The 16,385-nt window shown below is 44.1% G+C and overlaps 1 protein-coding gene across 4 annotated transcripts in view; it reads right to left on the reverse strand.

Moving 5' to 3' along the window:
- Positions 1 to 16,385, reverse strand: part of TRAF3IP3 (TRAF3 interacting protein 3) — a 513,908-nt gene that overhangs the window by 147,005 nt on the left and 350,518 nt on the right. For all 4 annotated transcript variants that reach the window (XM_068265590.1, XM_068265592.1, XM_068265589.1 and 1 more), the window contains one exon: positions 5,897 to 6,037. In XM_068265590.1, coding sequence (XP_068121691.1) covers positions 5,897 to 6,037 — 141 coding nt within the window. The remainder of the gene's footprint in view (positions 1 to 5,896; positions 6,038 to 16,385) is intronic.

Below are 16,385 nucleotides of genomic sequence, written 5' to 3' on the forward strand. Positions count from 1 at the left end.
CCTCCGAGTCTGACTGCAGAGTGAGCGCAGGGAAGCGCTGTGTACAGAGGGTGACTCACCTGCCTGAATTCCAATCGCCGCTCACTCGCCGCTGGTCTCCTCTTCTGCCCAGCCGCTGATACACACGTGTTATAATTTAAGTAGGCCTCAGTTATTTGGACTGAGTTAGTCAAAAAGGCTTGGAGTGCAGATCTGCCCTTTAAGGGGATTTTCTCTGAGAGAGAAAATCTGCAGTTCTGTCAGCAGAACTAGAACATACCAAGAAGCTGTTCTAGTACAAGGCCGCAGGTCTCCCTAAACTGGGCATGTACCGCCACTAGAACAATAAACATCAGCCATGTTATGTAAATATCCACATTCCTGCATATAGGTCAGAAGCCTCATTGAAGTAGGTGTGTATGATGACACCACGAGTGGGTCCACCAATAGTCTGATCTAGGGGGTGGCGAAGATGATGTCATATTTAACTCTTTCCTAGTCAGTATTAAAGGCTGAGGGAGCTATGGGAGCTCATTCTGCTCTTTACTTTCGCAATAGCTCGCAAGGCTGACTGGGACCTCTAAGTATGTGCTTCCTTTCTGTAATCTGATATAATGTATGCTGTACATAGGTAGTCTAGATGTAACATAGAGTAGATACAAGAAGACCTGGGTACTTTCAGCAGGAAGGTACTCACGCAGCTGTAACGCAACATGGAAGTCTGCTTTGCCAGGAGATGATAAACTGTATCTATCTGTATTTCTGTTACTTGAATAAATAACGTAAACATTGAAGAAGCCTGAGGAAGTCTATCTCCTACTTGCTGTGTGGAGAGTCAAGTGATCTCACAGTCTGTGAGACGTAACTGTAAGAAGTTACTGGTGTCGAAGCAAGGTGATATAGAAGCAGGTTCTAACAACACGCAGCTAATATACACCTAATATAACCTATACTGGGGGGCAGCTACCTAATCTAACCTATACTGGGGGCAGCTACCTAATCTAACCTATACTGGGGGGCAGCTACTTATATAACCTATACTGGGGGCAGCTACCTATCTAACCTATACTGGGGGGCACCTACCTAATCTAACCACACTGGGGGGTAGCTACCTAATGTAACCTATACTGGGGGGCAGCTACCTATCTAACCTATACTGGGGGGCAGCTACCTAATCTAACCTATACTGGGAGAACCTACCTAATATAACCTATACTGGGGGGGGAGCTACCTAATCTAACCTATACTGGGGGGCACCTACCTAATCTAACCTATACTGGGGGGCACCTATACTGGGGCACCTATGCCTGACTACCTATAATGGGGGGAGCTATAGCTGGCTACCTATACTGAGTGCAACTAGACCTGGCTAACCTATACTGCAGGTACGTATACCTGGCTCCGTGGGGAGCGCAATTTACACCCTCGCCCTCGGTGCATCTTGGCCTAGAAACTGCCCTGATGAGAACCAATGTTATTCAGTTGGCTAGTGCAGCTTGAATGTGTTTTCCACATGCAGATGAAAACAGACAGCAGTGAAGCCCTGCAGGCATTTTCTCTATCAATTGCATTAGCTTCTGTGATAAAACGTGCATGTTTTCACACATATAGACACACATGGTGTGCAGAACACTCACTCAGGCCACCTCTGATAGAGCAGAACTGGCTCTCTGCAGACTCCTCCAGCATCACTACATACCTCCCAACTTTTTGAGATGAGACCCCTGGCCACGCCCTCACCACGCCTCTAGTCACGCATACCATAAAGATTTTATAAGAAACATATGTTGTTTTATAATTCAAACCACACTGGTCCTTTCTATCCTGGTTCAGGAGGGTAAGGGTGCCCGTGGTTGGGGAGGGTGCCCGTGGGTGCGGAGGAAGGTAAGGGTGCCTGTGGGTGGGGAGGAGGGTGAGGATGGCCGTGGGTGGGGAGGAGGGTAAGGGTTCCCGTGGGTGGGGAGGAGGGTAAGGATGGCCGTGGGTGGGGAGGAGGGTGAGGATGGCCGTGGGTGGGGAGGAGGGTGAGGATGGCCGTGGGTGGGGAGGAGGGTAAGGGTCCCCGTGGCTGGGGAGGAGGGTGAGGATGACTGAGCGTGGGTGGGGAGGAGGGTAAGGGTGCCCATGGGTGGTGAGGAGGGTAAGGGTGCCCGTGGGTGGGGAGGAGGGTAAGGGTGCCCGTGGGTGGAGAGGATGGCAAGGGTGCCCATGGGAGGTGAGGATGGCCGTGGGTGGGGAGGAGGGTAAGGGTACCCGTGGGTAGTGAGGAGGGTAAGGGTGCCCGTGGGTGGTGAGGAGGGTAAGGGTGCCCGTGGGTGGTGAGGAGGGTGAGGATGTCCGTGGGTGGTGAGGAGGGTGAGGGTGCCCGTGGGTGGTGAGAATGGCCGTGGGTGGTGAGGATGGACGTGGTTGGGGAGGAGGGTGAGGATGGGTGCCACTGTAAAAAAAAAAAATAGAGGTGCCAGCCGCGGGTAAGTGGGATGTGGGACGCGTGCATCCCATTACTACCTCCCTCCCTCCCTTGGAATCTGGCCCCTGTGTATCCCCTCGATAGCAGTGCGGAGCGGGCTGTCATTACCTGCGTCCATGCCTACCGATGTCCAGCTTCATTCTGCCTTCCTGCTTCCTGTGACATCACAGGAAGCAGAATGAAGCTGGACATCGGTAGGCATGGACGCAGGTAATGACAGCCCGCTCTGCACTGCTAACGGTGGGACACACAGGGGCCAGATTCCAAGGGAGGGAGGGAGGTAGTAATGGGATGCATGCGTCCCGCATCCCACTACCCGCGGCTGGCGCCTCGATCATTTTTTTTTTACCCTCACTGCCCATTGCCGCCCGGGACTTGGGGGGCTCATACCGTGATAGCGGGAGAGCCCCCCAAAATCGTGACAGTCCCGACGAAAACGGGACGGTTGGGCCCTCTGTGACTACAATACATTTGGAGAGGGGGTAGAGATGGGGGAAGGGCGCTGAACACCATGCTGCACAATGAATAGGGAGGGACTGTCGACAAATCTGTCTATAAAACTTTGCTGCATTTGCTCTGCCGCTGATAAGAACAGTTGTGCAGAGAGCTTTTTCTCTCTGCACCCTTAGTTGTCCATCTCTCAGGACAGGGGGAAAAAAACTTTTTTTTCTCAAGGTGGTTTGTGGTTTGAAATGCCTTTGAAAGCGCCTTACGCTGACCTGCTGCTCAGAGGCTGAAGCTTTGTGAGCCTCTGTGTTGGCCTGGCCCTGCCCACGGGTACATCCCGACCACCTGAACCTTATTAATATTCCTCTTCTTCACCCTCCTTTCCCTATCTCTGCTGCCCTCAGTCAGCAACACACTCCCTTTTATTCGTGACCTTTTCACTTCCAATGCCTTCACCTACCTTGGGGTCACTGAAACCTGGCTGACTCCTTCTGACACAGTCTTACCTGCTGCCCTCTCTTAAGGGGGATTCACCTTCATTCACACTCCTAGAAGTGGGAACAAATCTGGAGGTGGTGTGGGCATTCCTCTTTTTTTTTTAGATGCTCCTTTAAGCCACTCACTTTGATTCCTTCTCTTTCTCTTCCATCCGTTGAAGTCCATGCAATCTGACTATACTCTTCCTCTTACCTCCAAATCACAGTTATTTACCACCCTCCAGGCCCTGCTTCTATTTTCTTAGATTTCTTCTCTGCATGGCTCCTGCAGTTCTTGTCCTCTGAACTCCCTACCATCATTATGGGTGTCAACACAAACAATGTTGTCGCCACCAAATTTCTGTCACGTACTTCCGCCTATGGCCTGTCTCAGTGGTCCACTGCTCCAACTCACATTGATGGCCATACGCTCGACCTCACAATCACTCATCGCTGTACTATAGCTGGTTTTTACCAATGTTCCACTCCCGCTCTCTGATCATAACTACTGCACCGTTGACATGCAATCTGTCTCAGATGCCCTGGCACCTCTCCTCACACAATCCTTCACTGACCCAGACTTAGCAGCTACACACTACCAACACTCAATTGTGCAACTCATGGATGCAGTCACATCTCTCACCAATTTCTCCCCTCATCGTATCACTCACCAACCCTGGCTGTCCAAAGCAACTAAATAGCTGAAGAGGTGCTCTAGAGTAGCTGATCGGCGTTGGAGAAAAAACAACACTAATGAGGACTTCATTTCATACAAAAAAGGCCTTAAACAACATTAGAATTGCTCTCTCTTCCGCAAAACAGTCATATTTTTCCTACCTCGAATCCTCTCACTCACACAATCCAAAACGCTTGTTCCCTTCTTCTTTATGCTTATCAGCTGAAGAATTTGCAACATATTTCACTGATAAAATTGCCAACATCCGTAGTGGTTTTTCCATGAAGACCTCAAACTCAATCTCCACCCCTCTTGTCAACTGCTCTCCCTCCACTCTCTGGACATTCTCTTTACTTTCTGACTTCAAAATATTACCTAACCACCTGTTCTTTGGATCCTATCCCCTCCCATCTCATTCCGCAGCTATCCTCATCCCTCACTCATGTCCTAACATCCCTGTTTAACCTATGCCTTCTCCACTGGTATTTTTCCATCCTCACTCAAAAAGGTTGTTGTAACACCACTACTTGATAGTAGACTAAAATCATCCCTAGATCCCAACGTGCTCGGCAACTACCGTCCAGTGTCACTTCTCCCATTTGCATCTAAATTACTTGAACACCATATTCATGCTGAACTAAGCCAGTATTTATCTGCTAATTCCCTTGAACTTGATCAGTTCCAGTCTGGCCTTCGGCCAAACCACTCCACAGAAACAGCCCTTAATAAAGTGGCCAATGATCTCCTTACAGCTAAATCCAAATGGTCATTATTCCATACTCATCCTTCTTGATCTGTCATCAGCGTTTGATACTGTTGACCACACTTTTTTCCTACAGATCTTTTCATCTTTAGGCATTAAGGGCCTCGCTCTCTCCTGGATATCATCCTATCTCTCTGAAAACAGACACTTACCTGGGGCATCTATCAGTTCCCTGTAGCTGTTATGTCCCGCGTTGTCCTCCTCCGATCACTTGTTCCCTGCCACCAGCACCGGGCAATTATTCTCCCGCTCACGTCTCCGGGAGCTTACTGCGCAGGAGCAGTGTGAAGTTTTCCTGTACTGCGTCTGCGCAGTAAGTTCCGAGCAGGAGCGCGCACACACAAAGCCACAGCCTCGCAGCTGTAGATGTGTGACACACGTAATTAGACCGGGACCGACGGCGGGGAACGAGTGATCGGAGGAGGACGGCACGGTACATGCTGGGGGGCTGATAGAAGATCCAGGTAAGTGCCTGTTTTTGTTTATTGGATGACTCCATGGGGAGATCAATGACAGCGGTCTCACCAGAGTGATTCAGATCCTCTGAGGACAGATTGGAGAACGGCTACCTACCTCTGGATCCCCGGAGTGAGGTAAAAAGCCTGGTGAGTAAAAGCTCCCGCTGCACGCAATACTCTGCATAGAGCTCCTGGCCGCTAACCTGAGCATAGTAGCACAGTGGCATAGTTGTTAGCACTCTCGCTTTGCAACGCTGGGTCCCTGGTTCGAATCCCAGCCAGGTCAACATCTGCAAGGAGTTTGCATATTCTCCCAGTGGCTGCGTGGGTTTCCTCTGGGCACTCCAGTTTTCTCCCACTTCCCAAAAAAACATACAGATAAGTTAATCGGCTTCCCCTTAAATTGTCCCTAGACTACGATTCATACACTACACAATATAGACATATGACTATGGTAGGGATTAGATTGTGAGCCCCTCTGAGGGACAGTTAAGTGACAAGACAATATATATTCTGTACAGCGCTGTGTAATAAGTCAGCGCTATATAAATACTAAATAATAATAATTACCACCACAGAGGTTAATATGGGCTATATCTAGTAGGTTATTAAATCTGCATAACAAACCTGTGTGTTTTGTAGCTGACTTTCTGTTGCTATTTTGTCATCTGTTAATTTCTGAAGTGATTTTTTAGCTTTCTCTTGATACTTCTGATTGTTTTCTTCCATCTCCAACAACATTTTTTGGATGTTTTTTTTTGTAAAGTTCTGAAAAAAAGAAAAAACATATTAAGAACACTTTGTGATATTTTTGTACATTCTATTACCTTACGTCACACAGTTAACTAGTTGAGTCAAATCAGCAAAAACTCGGTATACAGAGGCGCCAGAGTAGAGTAAAACGTTTTAAAAACCGCTTAAAAGGAGAGGGGGATGTTAAGGTGGACTCACCTCCCTCTTACAAAAAAAGAAAACTCACTTGAGTCTCAATAAAACAGAATTGTCAAATAATTTATTCAACTCCACAAATGCAACGCGTTTCGCAGGCGTGACCCCGCTTCCTCAGGCAAAAATGGGAGCACAACTGGAATAAAAACAAAATAACTACCCACAGAATTGCAACAATTGGCGCAGCAGATAATTGTTAGAGAACACATAAAATAATTGCTACATAAAGCATTGCTACAAAAAAACATTTTCCGCCCACATAAACACAGGGCTATGCAAAGTTCAAACAAGCTTAGATGTCAGAAATCAAATAGCTAAGGCTTAATGCTCACAGATTAGAGGGTTCATATTGTATGTCTCAAATTGAAACAGTTACATGGTAGAGCTGGGTATAGGCCACAGTCTATTCCCAGATAGCATATAGAGCTTTATATGGACACAAAAAGGATTAAAATAAACTGCAAGCATAAAGTATAAGATAACTTACCTCAGTGGGTCAAGCAATAGGTTTGAGCACCTCTGTGTCAGTATGAAGTGAGGCTTGCTTTAAATGGGAAGAGAGGTTAAACTGACAGGACTGAAGTCCAATCAGGAAATGTTTGGTAACAGGAAGTATTTGGTAACAGGAGGTGTGAACAACTTTGCACAGGAAGTGAATCTCTCCAGTGGGATAGTTACGAAATTCCCAGCAGTGGCTGGGACGTGGGATAACCAGCAATGGCTGGATAGAATGATGGTCAAGGGCTCTGCCTCTGACACAGGCGACCCGGGTTCAAAACCCGGATCCACCAGTTCAGCAATTTTTTGTGGCAGCTAGACAATTCATGTAACTTTTAGCCATGGATGTTCGTATAAAGATGCCACTGGGTGTGCACATGTATACATATGGATTCAGGTGTAAAACGGTAAAAATGGTGAAATATAACAGTATGAGTGTTTTTTAAAAACCATATAAACATGCCAACAGTATATAATAAAAGTAAACATGAGATAGAGCATAAGAGGCTGCTAATGATAAAAATGCTAACACAATGTTATTATAAAAATGTGGGTAATGATGATATAAAAAAAATAAAAATAAAAATTATATATATATATATATATATATATATATATATATATATATAAACTTAGAAGTATAAAAGTAACATATATAAATATTGACATTAATCATAAAAGGGGTCAAGAGTAAGAAAGATATAAAAGAGAGGACCATTAAAAGCATAAAAAAGGTTTGGAGTATAGATGGAGCTATTTACCTATAATTAAACACTTGGGAGGTGGGGTCAAAATACTTTTTCTAAGACCTCATTTAGCCCTGTTGGTGTTAGGGTTTTGAGGATCTGTATCCACATCATCTCCCTATGCCGCAAAGTCTCAAAAACGTTAGTGGTGTTGGGGGGTAGAGATTCAATCAGAGTGATAGTGAATAGGTGTGGGTTGTTTTGGTGATTGGTGCCAAAGTGCCGGGAAACACTGTGGAGTGCATAATTATTAATGATGTTCCTTTTGTGTTGCCCAATTCTGGTTCTGGTGGTCTGGGTGGTCCGTCCGACATATTGCAGTTTGCAGGGGCATGATATTAGGTATATTACATTTTTGGTTTCACAGGTGATGTTTTGTTTGATCGTGTAATGAGTGTTGGTGGTAAATGATTGAAAGGAATCTGTTTGGGTTATAAAGGAACAGGCCTGGCAGCGGGACTTATGACAAGCCCGTGATCCTAGGAGTAGTGAGTTGGTGTGGTGGCTTGGTTCACTGGGTTGGATCATTTTAAGTCTGCTAGGGGCTAATAGGTTCTGGAGGTTGGGAGCCCTCCGAAAGGTAAGTGTTGGATTTTTTGGTAATGTGTTGAGTAGATAAGGATCCTTCTGTAGGATTTCCCACCTTGACTAAAGAATGGTTCTGATAGCACTATGTTGCATACTGAATTTGGTGACAAACCCTGGAAAAAGGGCGGAGGCGTTGGCTGATTGTGTGGGTTGGGTCTGGGCTAGTTGATGGGTATTCATGGCCCTGTGTTTGGCATCCTTCAGGAGTTTGTGTGGATAGTTACGGTCAGTGAATTTGCCTGTAAGTATTCTGGATTGGTCATGGAAGTCCTTAATGTCTGTGCAGTTACGGTGTATGCGTCTGTATTGGCTGTAGGGTGTGTTGGTTGTCCATGGGCGGTGATGATGACTGTCAAAGTGGATGTAATTGTTAGCATCTACCTTTTTAAAGTGGGTTTTGGTTTTGATGTAGATGGAATCAGTGAACAGTAGGAGATCTAAATATTCTATGGAATTATGGTTATATTGACAGGTAAATTGGAGTCCGGCAGATACAGCCCAAGCCGCAAGCCCATGTAGAGATTACAACCTTGACACCACCAGCACTATTTCGGCCTCTTTTTTAGATCTTCCCCCTTCACTTTCCCAGAATACCCTACTACTACCCATGCCCAGCCCCATTGGCAACTGAGTCCTGTTGAAACCAAAAGTCCCCTTGAAACGACCTCCCCCAAGCCCAGAAAAAGAGGATGCAGAGGAAAAGGAAAACAAAGAAAAAAGAAACAGATTCTTCACTTAAATGACACTGGTACCAAAATGCAGTCCATCTTCAATTTATCAAATCATACCCTAACCATGCGAGAAACAGAACTATTACAGAAGGGCCTCTCATTTTGCCCCACCAATTCATCTGGTATGTCTGAACTCTTCTCAGATTTAAATGCATATATCCGTAAACTTCACCTCAAACGCCACTTTGCCATGAAAAACCAACAACATCCTGACACTGATACAACCCTGATCATTACAGCTAATGACAACATTCCCATTGTTTCCATATACCCAGGGGAAATGGACACAGAAAAATATATTACAACTCAATTAAAAGGAAAGTCTAGGTTCTACCCTACAGGCTCCAAAGGTAACTTTATCCCCACTTTTTATGCCCTGGTTCTTGAGGATTTACAAAAACTCCCCCTACAAAATTCTATCCAACAATCAAATCTAACCCCATCAGAAACTAGAGCCATCAAAACCTTACAGAATAATCATAACCTTGTTATTAAGCCGGCGGACAAGGGTGGAGGAGTGGTTCTACTGAACAGAGCTGATTACCTAGAAGAGGCATACTGACTACTTAACAACACTGATCACTACTCTCCGCTAGATCATGATCCCACTTTCGAATTTAACAATAAACTTAAAACATTCATCAATACGGCTTTTCTCAACGGTATCTTAACAAAAAACGAACGTTCTTTCATTATAAATCAGCACCCCAAAACACCCTTTTTTTACTTTCTCCCTAAAATCCACAAAACACTCATAAAACCACCAGGCCGACCAATTATTTCTGGAATTGAATCTACAACCAGCAATTTATCTCGTTTTCTTGACCAACATCTCCAAACTCATGTTCAGGCACTTCCATCATATTTAAAAGACTTCCAACATCTCATCCAACTCCTCAAAGATATAAACTGGCAATCCGATTTCCTTTGGTTAACCTGTGATGTCACCTCCTTATATACAAATATACCTCACCCATTTGGACTCACAGCCCTAAAATTCTTCCTAAACCAAAATCCAGACATGCCCATCGCCCAACAGACTTTTCTAATACAATGTGCAGAATTTATCTTAAAACATAATGTTTTTTCATTTGCAGGAAACCATTACCACCAACTAACAGGCAAATCCATGGGTAGCTCATTTGCCCCTTCATATGCAAATCTAGCAATGGGCTACCTAGAATTTCTAAAATTCACTCCTGACAACCCCTTTTCATCAAACATAATTTTTTACCGCCGCTATATCGACGACCTAATCTTTATCTGGCAAGGTGACCCCACACGCATTAATTTATTTTTAGAATTCCTTAAAGTGAACCTAAAGTCACTAAAAAAAAAACGAGATTAACTCACCTGGGGCTTTCCTCAGCCCCCTGCAGATGATCGGTGCCCTCGCAGCTCCGCTCCGATGTCCCAGGACCCGCCGGCGAGCACTTCCGGTTTTGCCATCACCGGCCGACAGGCATGGGAACGCGAGTGATTGTTCGCGTTCCCAGCCTGTATATCGCCCCCTATGCTGCTATTGCGACCTCCTGGCTCCATGCCTGTCGGCCGGTGACGGCCAAACCGGAAGTGCTCGCCTGCGGGTCCTGGGACATCGGAGCGGAGCTGCGAGGGCACCGATCGTCTGCAGGGGGCTGAGGGAAGCCCCAGGTGAGTTAATCTCGTTTTTTTTTTAGTGACTTTAGGTTCACTTTAACACCAACCCTGCCGGACTCCAATTTACCTGTCAATATAACCATAATTCCATAAAATATTTAGATCTCCTACTGTTCACTGATTCCATCCATATCAAAACCAAAACCCACTTTAAAAAGGTAGACGCTAAGAATTACATCCACTTTGACAGTCATCATCACCACCCATGGACAACCAACACACCCTACAGCCAATACAGACGCATACACCGTAACTGCACAGACATTAAGGACTTCCATGACCAATCCAGAATACTTGCAGGCAAATTCACTGACCGTAACTATCCACACAAACTCCTGAAGGATGCCAAACACAGGGCCATGAATACCCATCAACTAGCCCAGACCCAACCCACACAATCAGCCAACCCCTCCGCCCTTTTTCCAAGGTTTATCACCAAATTCAGTATGCAATATAGTGCTATCAGAACCATTCTTTAGTCAAGGTGGGAAATCCTACAGCAGGATCCTTATCTACTCAACACATTACCAAAAAATCCAACACTTACCTTTCGGAGGGCTCCCAACCTCCAGAACCTATTAGCCCCCAGCAGACTTAAAATGATCCAACGCAGTGAACCAAGCCACCACACCAACTCACTACTCCTAGGATCACGGGCTTGTCATAAGTCCCGCTGCCAGGCCTGTTCCTTTATAACCCAAACAGATTCCTTTCAATCATTTACCACCAACACTCATTACACGATCAAACAAAACATCACCTGTGAAACCAAAAATGTAATATACCTAATATCATGCCCCTGCAAACTGCAATATGTCGGACGGACCACCCAAACCACCAGAACCAGAATTGGGCAACACAAAAGAAACATCATTAATAATTATGCACTCCACAGTGTTTCCCAGAACTTTGGCACCCATCACCAAAACAACCCACACCTATTCACTATCACTCTGATTGAATCTCTACCCCCCAACACCACTAACGTTTTTGAGACTTTGCAGCATAGGGAGATGATGTGGATACAGATCCTCAAAACCCTAACATCAACAGGGCTAAATGAGGTCTTAGAAAAAGTATTTTGATCCCACCTCCCAAGTGTTTAATTATAGGTAAATAGCTCCATCTATACTCCAAACCTTTTTTATGCTTTTAATGGTCCTCTCTTTTATATCTTTCTTACTCTTGACCCCTTTTAGGATTAATGTCAATATTTATATATGTTACTTTTATATGTCTAAGTTTTTTATATATATTTTTTTATTTTTATTTTTTATATCATCATTACCCACATTTTTATAATAACATTGTGTTAGCATTTTTATCATTGGCAGCCTCTTAAGCTCTATCTCATGTATACTTTTATTATATACTGTTGGCATGTTTATATGGTTTTTAAAAAAACACTCATACTGTTATATTTCACCATTTTTACCGTTTTACACCTGAATCCATATGTATACATGTGCACACCCAGTGACATCTTTATATGAACATCCATGGCTAAAAGTTAAATGAATTGTCTAGCTGCCACAAAAAATTGCCGAACTGGTGGAGCTGGGTTTTGAACCCAGGTCGCCTGTGTCAGAGGCAGAGCCCTTGACCATTACTCTATCCAGCCATTGCTGGTTATCCCATGTCCCAGCCACTGCTGGGAATTTCGTAACTATCCCACTGGAGAGATTCACTTCCTGTGCAAAGTTGTTCACACCTCCTGTTACCAAATACTTCCTGTTACCAAACATTTCCTGATTGGACTTCAGTCCTGTCAGTTTAACCTCTCTTCCCATTTAAAGCAAGCCTCACTTCATACTGACACAGAGGTGCTCAAACCTATTGCTTGACCCACTGAGGTAAGTTATCTTATACTTTATGCTTGCAGTTTATTTTAATCCTTTTTGTGTCCATATAAAGCTCTATATGCTATCTGGGAATAGACCGTGGCCTATACCCAGCTCTACCATGTAACTGTTTCACTTTGAGACATACAATATGAACCCTCTAATCTGTGAGCATTAAGCCTTAGCTATTTGATTTCTGACATCTAAGCTTGTTTGCATAGCCCTGTGTTTATGTGTGGGCGGAAAATGTTTTTTTGTAGCAATGCTTTATGTAGCAATTATTTAATGTGTTCTCTACCAATTATCTGCTGCGCCAATTGTTGCAATTCTGTGGGTAGTTATTTTGTGTATATTTTGTTTTTATTCCAGTTGTGCTCCCATTTTTGCTTGAGGAAGCGGGGTCACGCCTGCGAAACGCGTTGCATTTGTGGAGTTGAATAAATTATTTGACAATTCTGTTTTATTGAGACTCAAGTGAGTTTTAAGACGTAAGAGGGAGGTGAGTCCACCTTAACATCCCCCTCTCCTTTTAAGCGGTTTTTAAAACGTTTTACTCTACTCTGGCATCTCTGTATACTGAGTTTTTGCTGATCTTCTAGTCCACCCTGGGTGGAGGGGTGCATCCCCATCTACTATCTACAGAGAGCGACTTCTTAACCTGAGTGGGGTCAGGTCCTAATGCTCCCCACCTGCATTTAAAGTGGTTGCCTATGGGTAACCCGTGTTTGTGAGTATATATATATATATATATATATATATATATATAACCCTTCATTTTACCTGACAATACTGCACCATATTGGGCTCTCGATTCTCTTCTTGTTTTTAAGCTTAGTTGAGTCAAATGTTAATTTAGTGCTCATGGTTGTGTAAATTCTGATTGGCCTTGTACAAAAAAGCACTGTAAAAGGGAGCCACGGCGCACAGCCCTCATCCACCTACTCACTGCTAGGGATGGTCAAACATTGCGATTTCATGTTTGCAAATGCGTTAATGAACATTACCACAAACCGATCGTTTGCGGCGAGCCCCATTGACTTTAATGGCAGGCAAACTTCTGAAACCTTCATGGCATCTCTGCAGCCACAATTTCTTTAAAGGACATCTATTGATTAAAGTATTATTTTTAATGCTGTATGTTAGGGCACACATTACCACAAGTAGTACTGGAAGCAGTTTTTTTTTCCTCACACAACCCCGCCTCTCTGTTTTAAAATCATTCCAACACATCCATATAAACAAATGTGTTGAGTCTGCAAGACAGACCATGTTTCTGCACAGGGGGGTTGCTAGAAACTACACAGTGTATAGTCTAGTAATCACCCAGCTGAGAAAATCTTAAAGGAGTTATCAGCCAAAATCAAGAAGTTTTAAATCAGGATGATACCATTTATTGGCTAACTAAAAATGAATAAAAATTGCAGCCTTGGTCGGGCTTACATCCTGTTAGTTTGCAGGCTGGTGGTACAAATAGCTATATACAGGCAACATCAAAAGGGAAAACAGATATTTTTTTCAAGCATAAATACATGTCATTAAGATGCCTTAACTCAAACAGAACATACAAATGGGGTTAGAGGTTGTTAGCTGAGATAAGGATCCTTGTTTACTCCATGCTCACAGATCTGGGATTAGGATTGACCCAGAGTTATCGTAAATTCTGAGTTCACAACTTCAGCTATATAGGCTGAGAAAACTTCTTGCTTTTACTGATGTAACACGGTACAATACCCTACTGCTACTATCAGCCAAAATGTACAAAATGAGCTTTAGTCACCTGGGGCTTTCTCCAGCCCCTTGCAGCCAACTGTCCCACGCCGACTGCTCTGCGCCGCTGTCCAGGTCTCCGAGCACGGAGTGGAGGCTGACCCCGAGGTCGTCCTCAATGCGCCTGCTAACTGCCGCTTTCAATCAAGCCCACGTTGTACGCAGCTTACTGCACAGGCGCAGAACTACTGATGACCCGTCGTTTTCAGGAATCCAGCATGTGTACGCGCCTTTATTCAGGTGGTGATAAGTGGTTAAATTAGAAAAAATGTATGTGTAATTGTCTTTACTTATCTGACTGTTCAGAAATATATCTTTATCAAGGTTTCCCCTCTCCCTGCATGGAGCAGCCAGGGGTTGTTACAAGCTGCAGACAGGAGCCAGAAATGAAACATCACAAGCAGTCAGGGCTAGTTCACACTGGGCGATTTTTCAGCGCTTTGCTGATCGCCGGGGATCAGCAAAGCACTGCTACTACTGTGTCCCTATGGATACATTCACACAGCAGCATTTGCGATTTTGATCAATCACAAATGCACTGCATGCATGCAAGATCTACTTACTTGGGGCTTCCTCCAGCCCCTGACAGCCTATCTGTCTCGCCGCAGTTCTGCCTCCCTTGCAGATGCCAACCTTGCAGGTTGGCATCCTTTGCACCTGCATGAGCCTGTGGCTGCGCCACTTGCGAGCACGCTCACGTGACCTGGAGCATCTTGCACAGGCGCAGAAGTACTGCGCCTGCGCATAATGCTCCAGGCCACGTGAGCGTGACTGAAAGTGGCACGGCCACACACTCACGCAGGCACAGAAGCCTGCACTGGAGGAGAACCTGGGACACTGGAGCTGTGGTGAGGATCAGATAGGCTGCCAGGGGCTGGAGGAAGCCCCAGGCTCTCACTTTGCATCCGTCCTTAACCATTTCAGCCCGCGGGGATTTTTCACCTTATGCATCAGAGCAATTTTCACCTCCCATTCATTCTCTAATAATTATCACTACTTATCACAATTTATTGATCTATATCTCGTTTTTTCCGCCACTAATTAGGCTTTCTTTGGGTGGTACATTTTGCTAAGAATTATTTTTTTATAAATGCATTTAAACAGGAATATTAAGAAAACAGTTTTCTGCCATTATAGCTTTAAAATAATACATGCTACCATAATTAAAACCTATGTATTTTATTTGCCAGTTTGTCTCAGTTATTACACTATTTAAATTTTGTCCCTATCGCAATGTACGGCGCCAATATTTTATTTGGAAATAAAGGTGCATTTTTTTCAGTTTTGCGTCCATCACTATTTACACGCTTATAATTTAAAATTTGTTCATAGTATACTACATTCACATGCATATTTAAAAAGTTCAGACCCTTAGGTAACTATTTTTTTTTTTTTTTTATATATATTTTTTTTTATTGTAATTTTTTTTTCAATAAAACTTTTATTTGGGTAATTTTTTGGGTGTTGGGAAATAAACAGTTAATTTTTAATGTTATAATATGTGTAAATTGGCATGAAAAATGTATGTAGATGTAGTTTTACTATTTGGCCACCTTGAGTTTTTTTTCTCCTTGTGCTTCTCGCTTACCGGAAGCACAAGGAGGACGGGGGAATTTTTTTTTTTTTTTAGAAAAACTGTGTTCTCTCATAAGAAACCGTTGTTTTTTCTGCCTGCAACTTAGATCGGTGAATGGGAACCATGTTCCCGTTCACTGATCCCAGGGCTACCGGGGGGCAGCACGGGGACATGGGGGCGCGCCCGTGATCACAAGTGCAATATTATGCTAGCATCTCGAGTTTTTATTTCCCTTTTAGTGCATCCCAAAATGTTGTTAGCTCTAGCTGCAGCGGCTTGGCATTGAGTATATGATTATTTAACTTGTTGTCGATGAGTACTCCTAAGTCCTTCTCCAAGTTTGATGTCCCCAACTGTATCCCATTTATTTTGTATGGTGCTAGACCAAAATGCATGACTTTACATTTTTCAACATTGAATTTCATCTGCCATTTATGTGCCCATATAGCCATCCTATCCAGATCCTGTTGCAATATGTCCCTATCTTCCTGAGAGTTGATGATTCTGCACAATTTTGTATCATCTGCAAAAATAGCAACATTGCTTACTACCTCATCTACTAGGTCATTAATAAATAAATTGACGAGCACTGGACCCAGTACAAACCCCTGTGGGACCCCACTGCTTACAGTCTCCCATTTTGAGTATGACCCATTGACCACAACTCTTTGTTCTCTGTCCAGTTCCCTATCCATGCGCACAGGCTCTTCCCCAGTCCTTGCATCCTCAACTTTTGCACCAGACTTTTGTGTAGGTAGAAAC

The sequence above is a fragment of the Hyperolius riggenbachi genome, chromosome 2, assembly GCF_040937935.1.
Source record: "Hyperolius riggenbachi isolate aHypRig1 chromosome 2, aHypRig1.pri, whole genome shotgun sequence".
Taxonomy (NCBI): Eukaryota; Metazoa; Chordata; class Amphibia; order Anura; family Hyperoliidae; genus Hyperolius; species Hyperolius riggenbachi.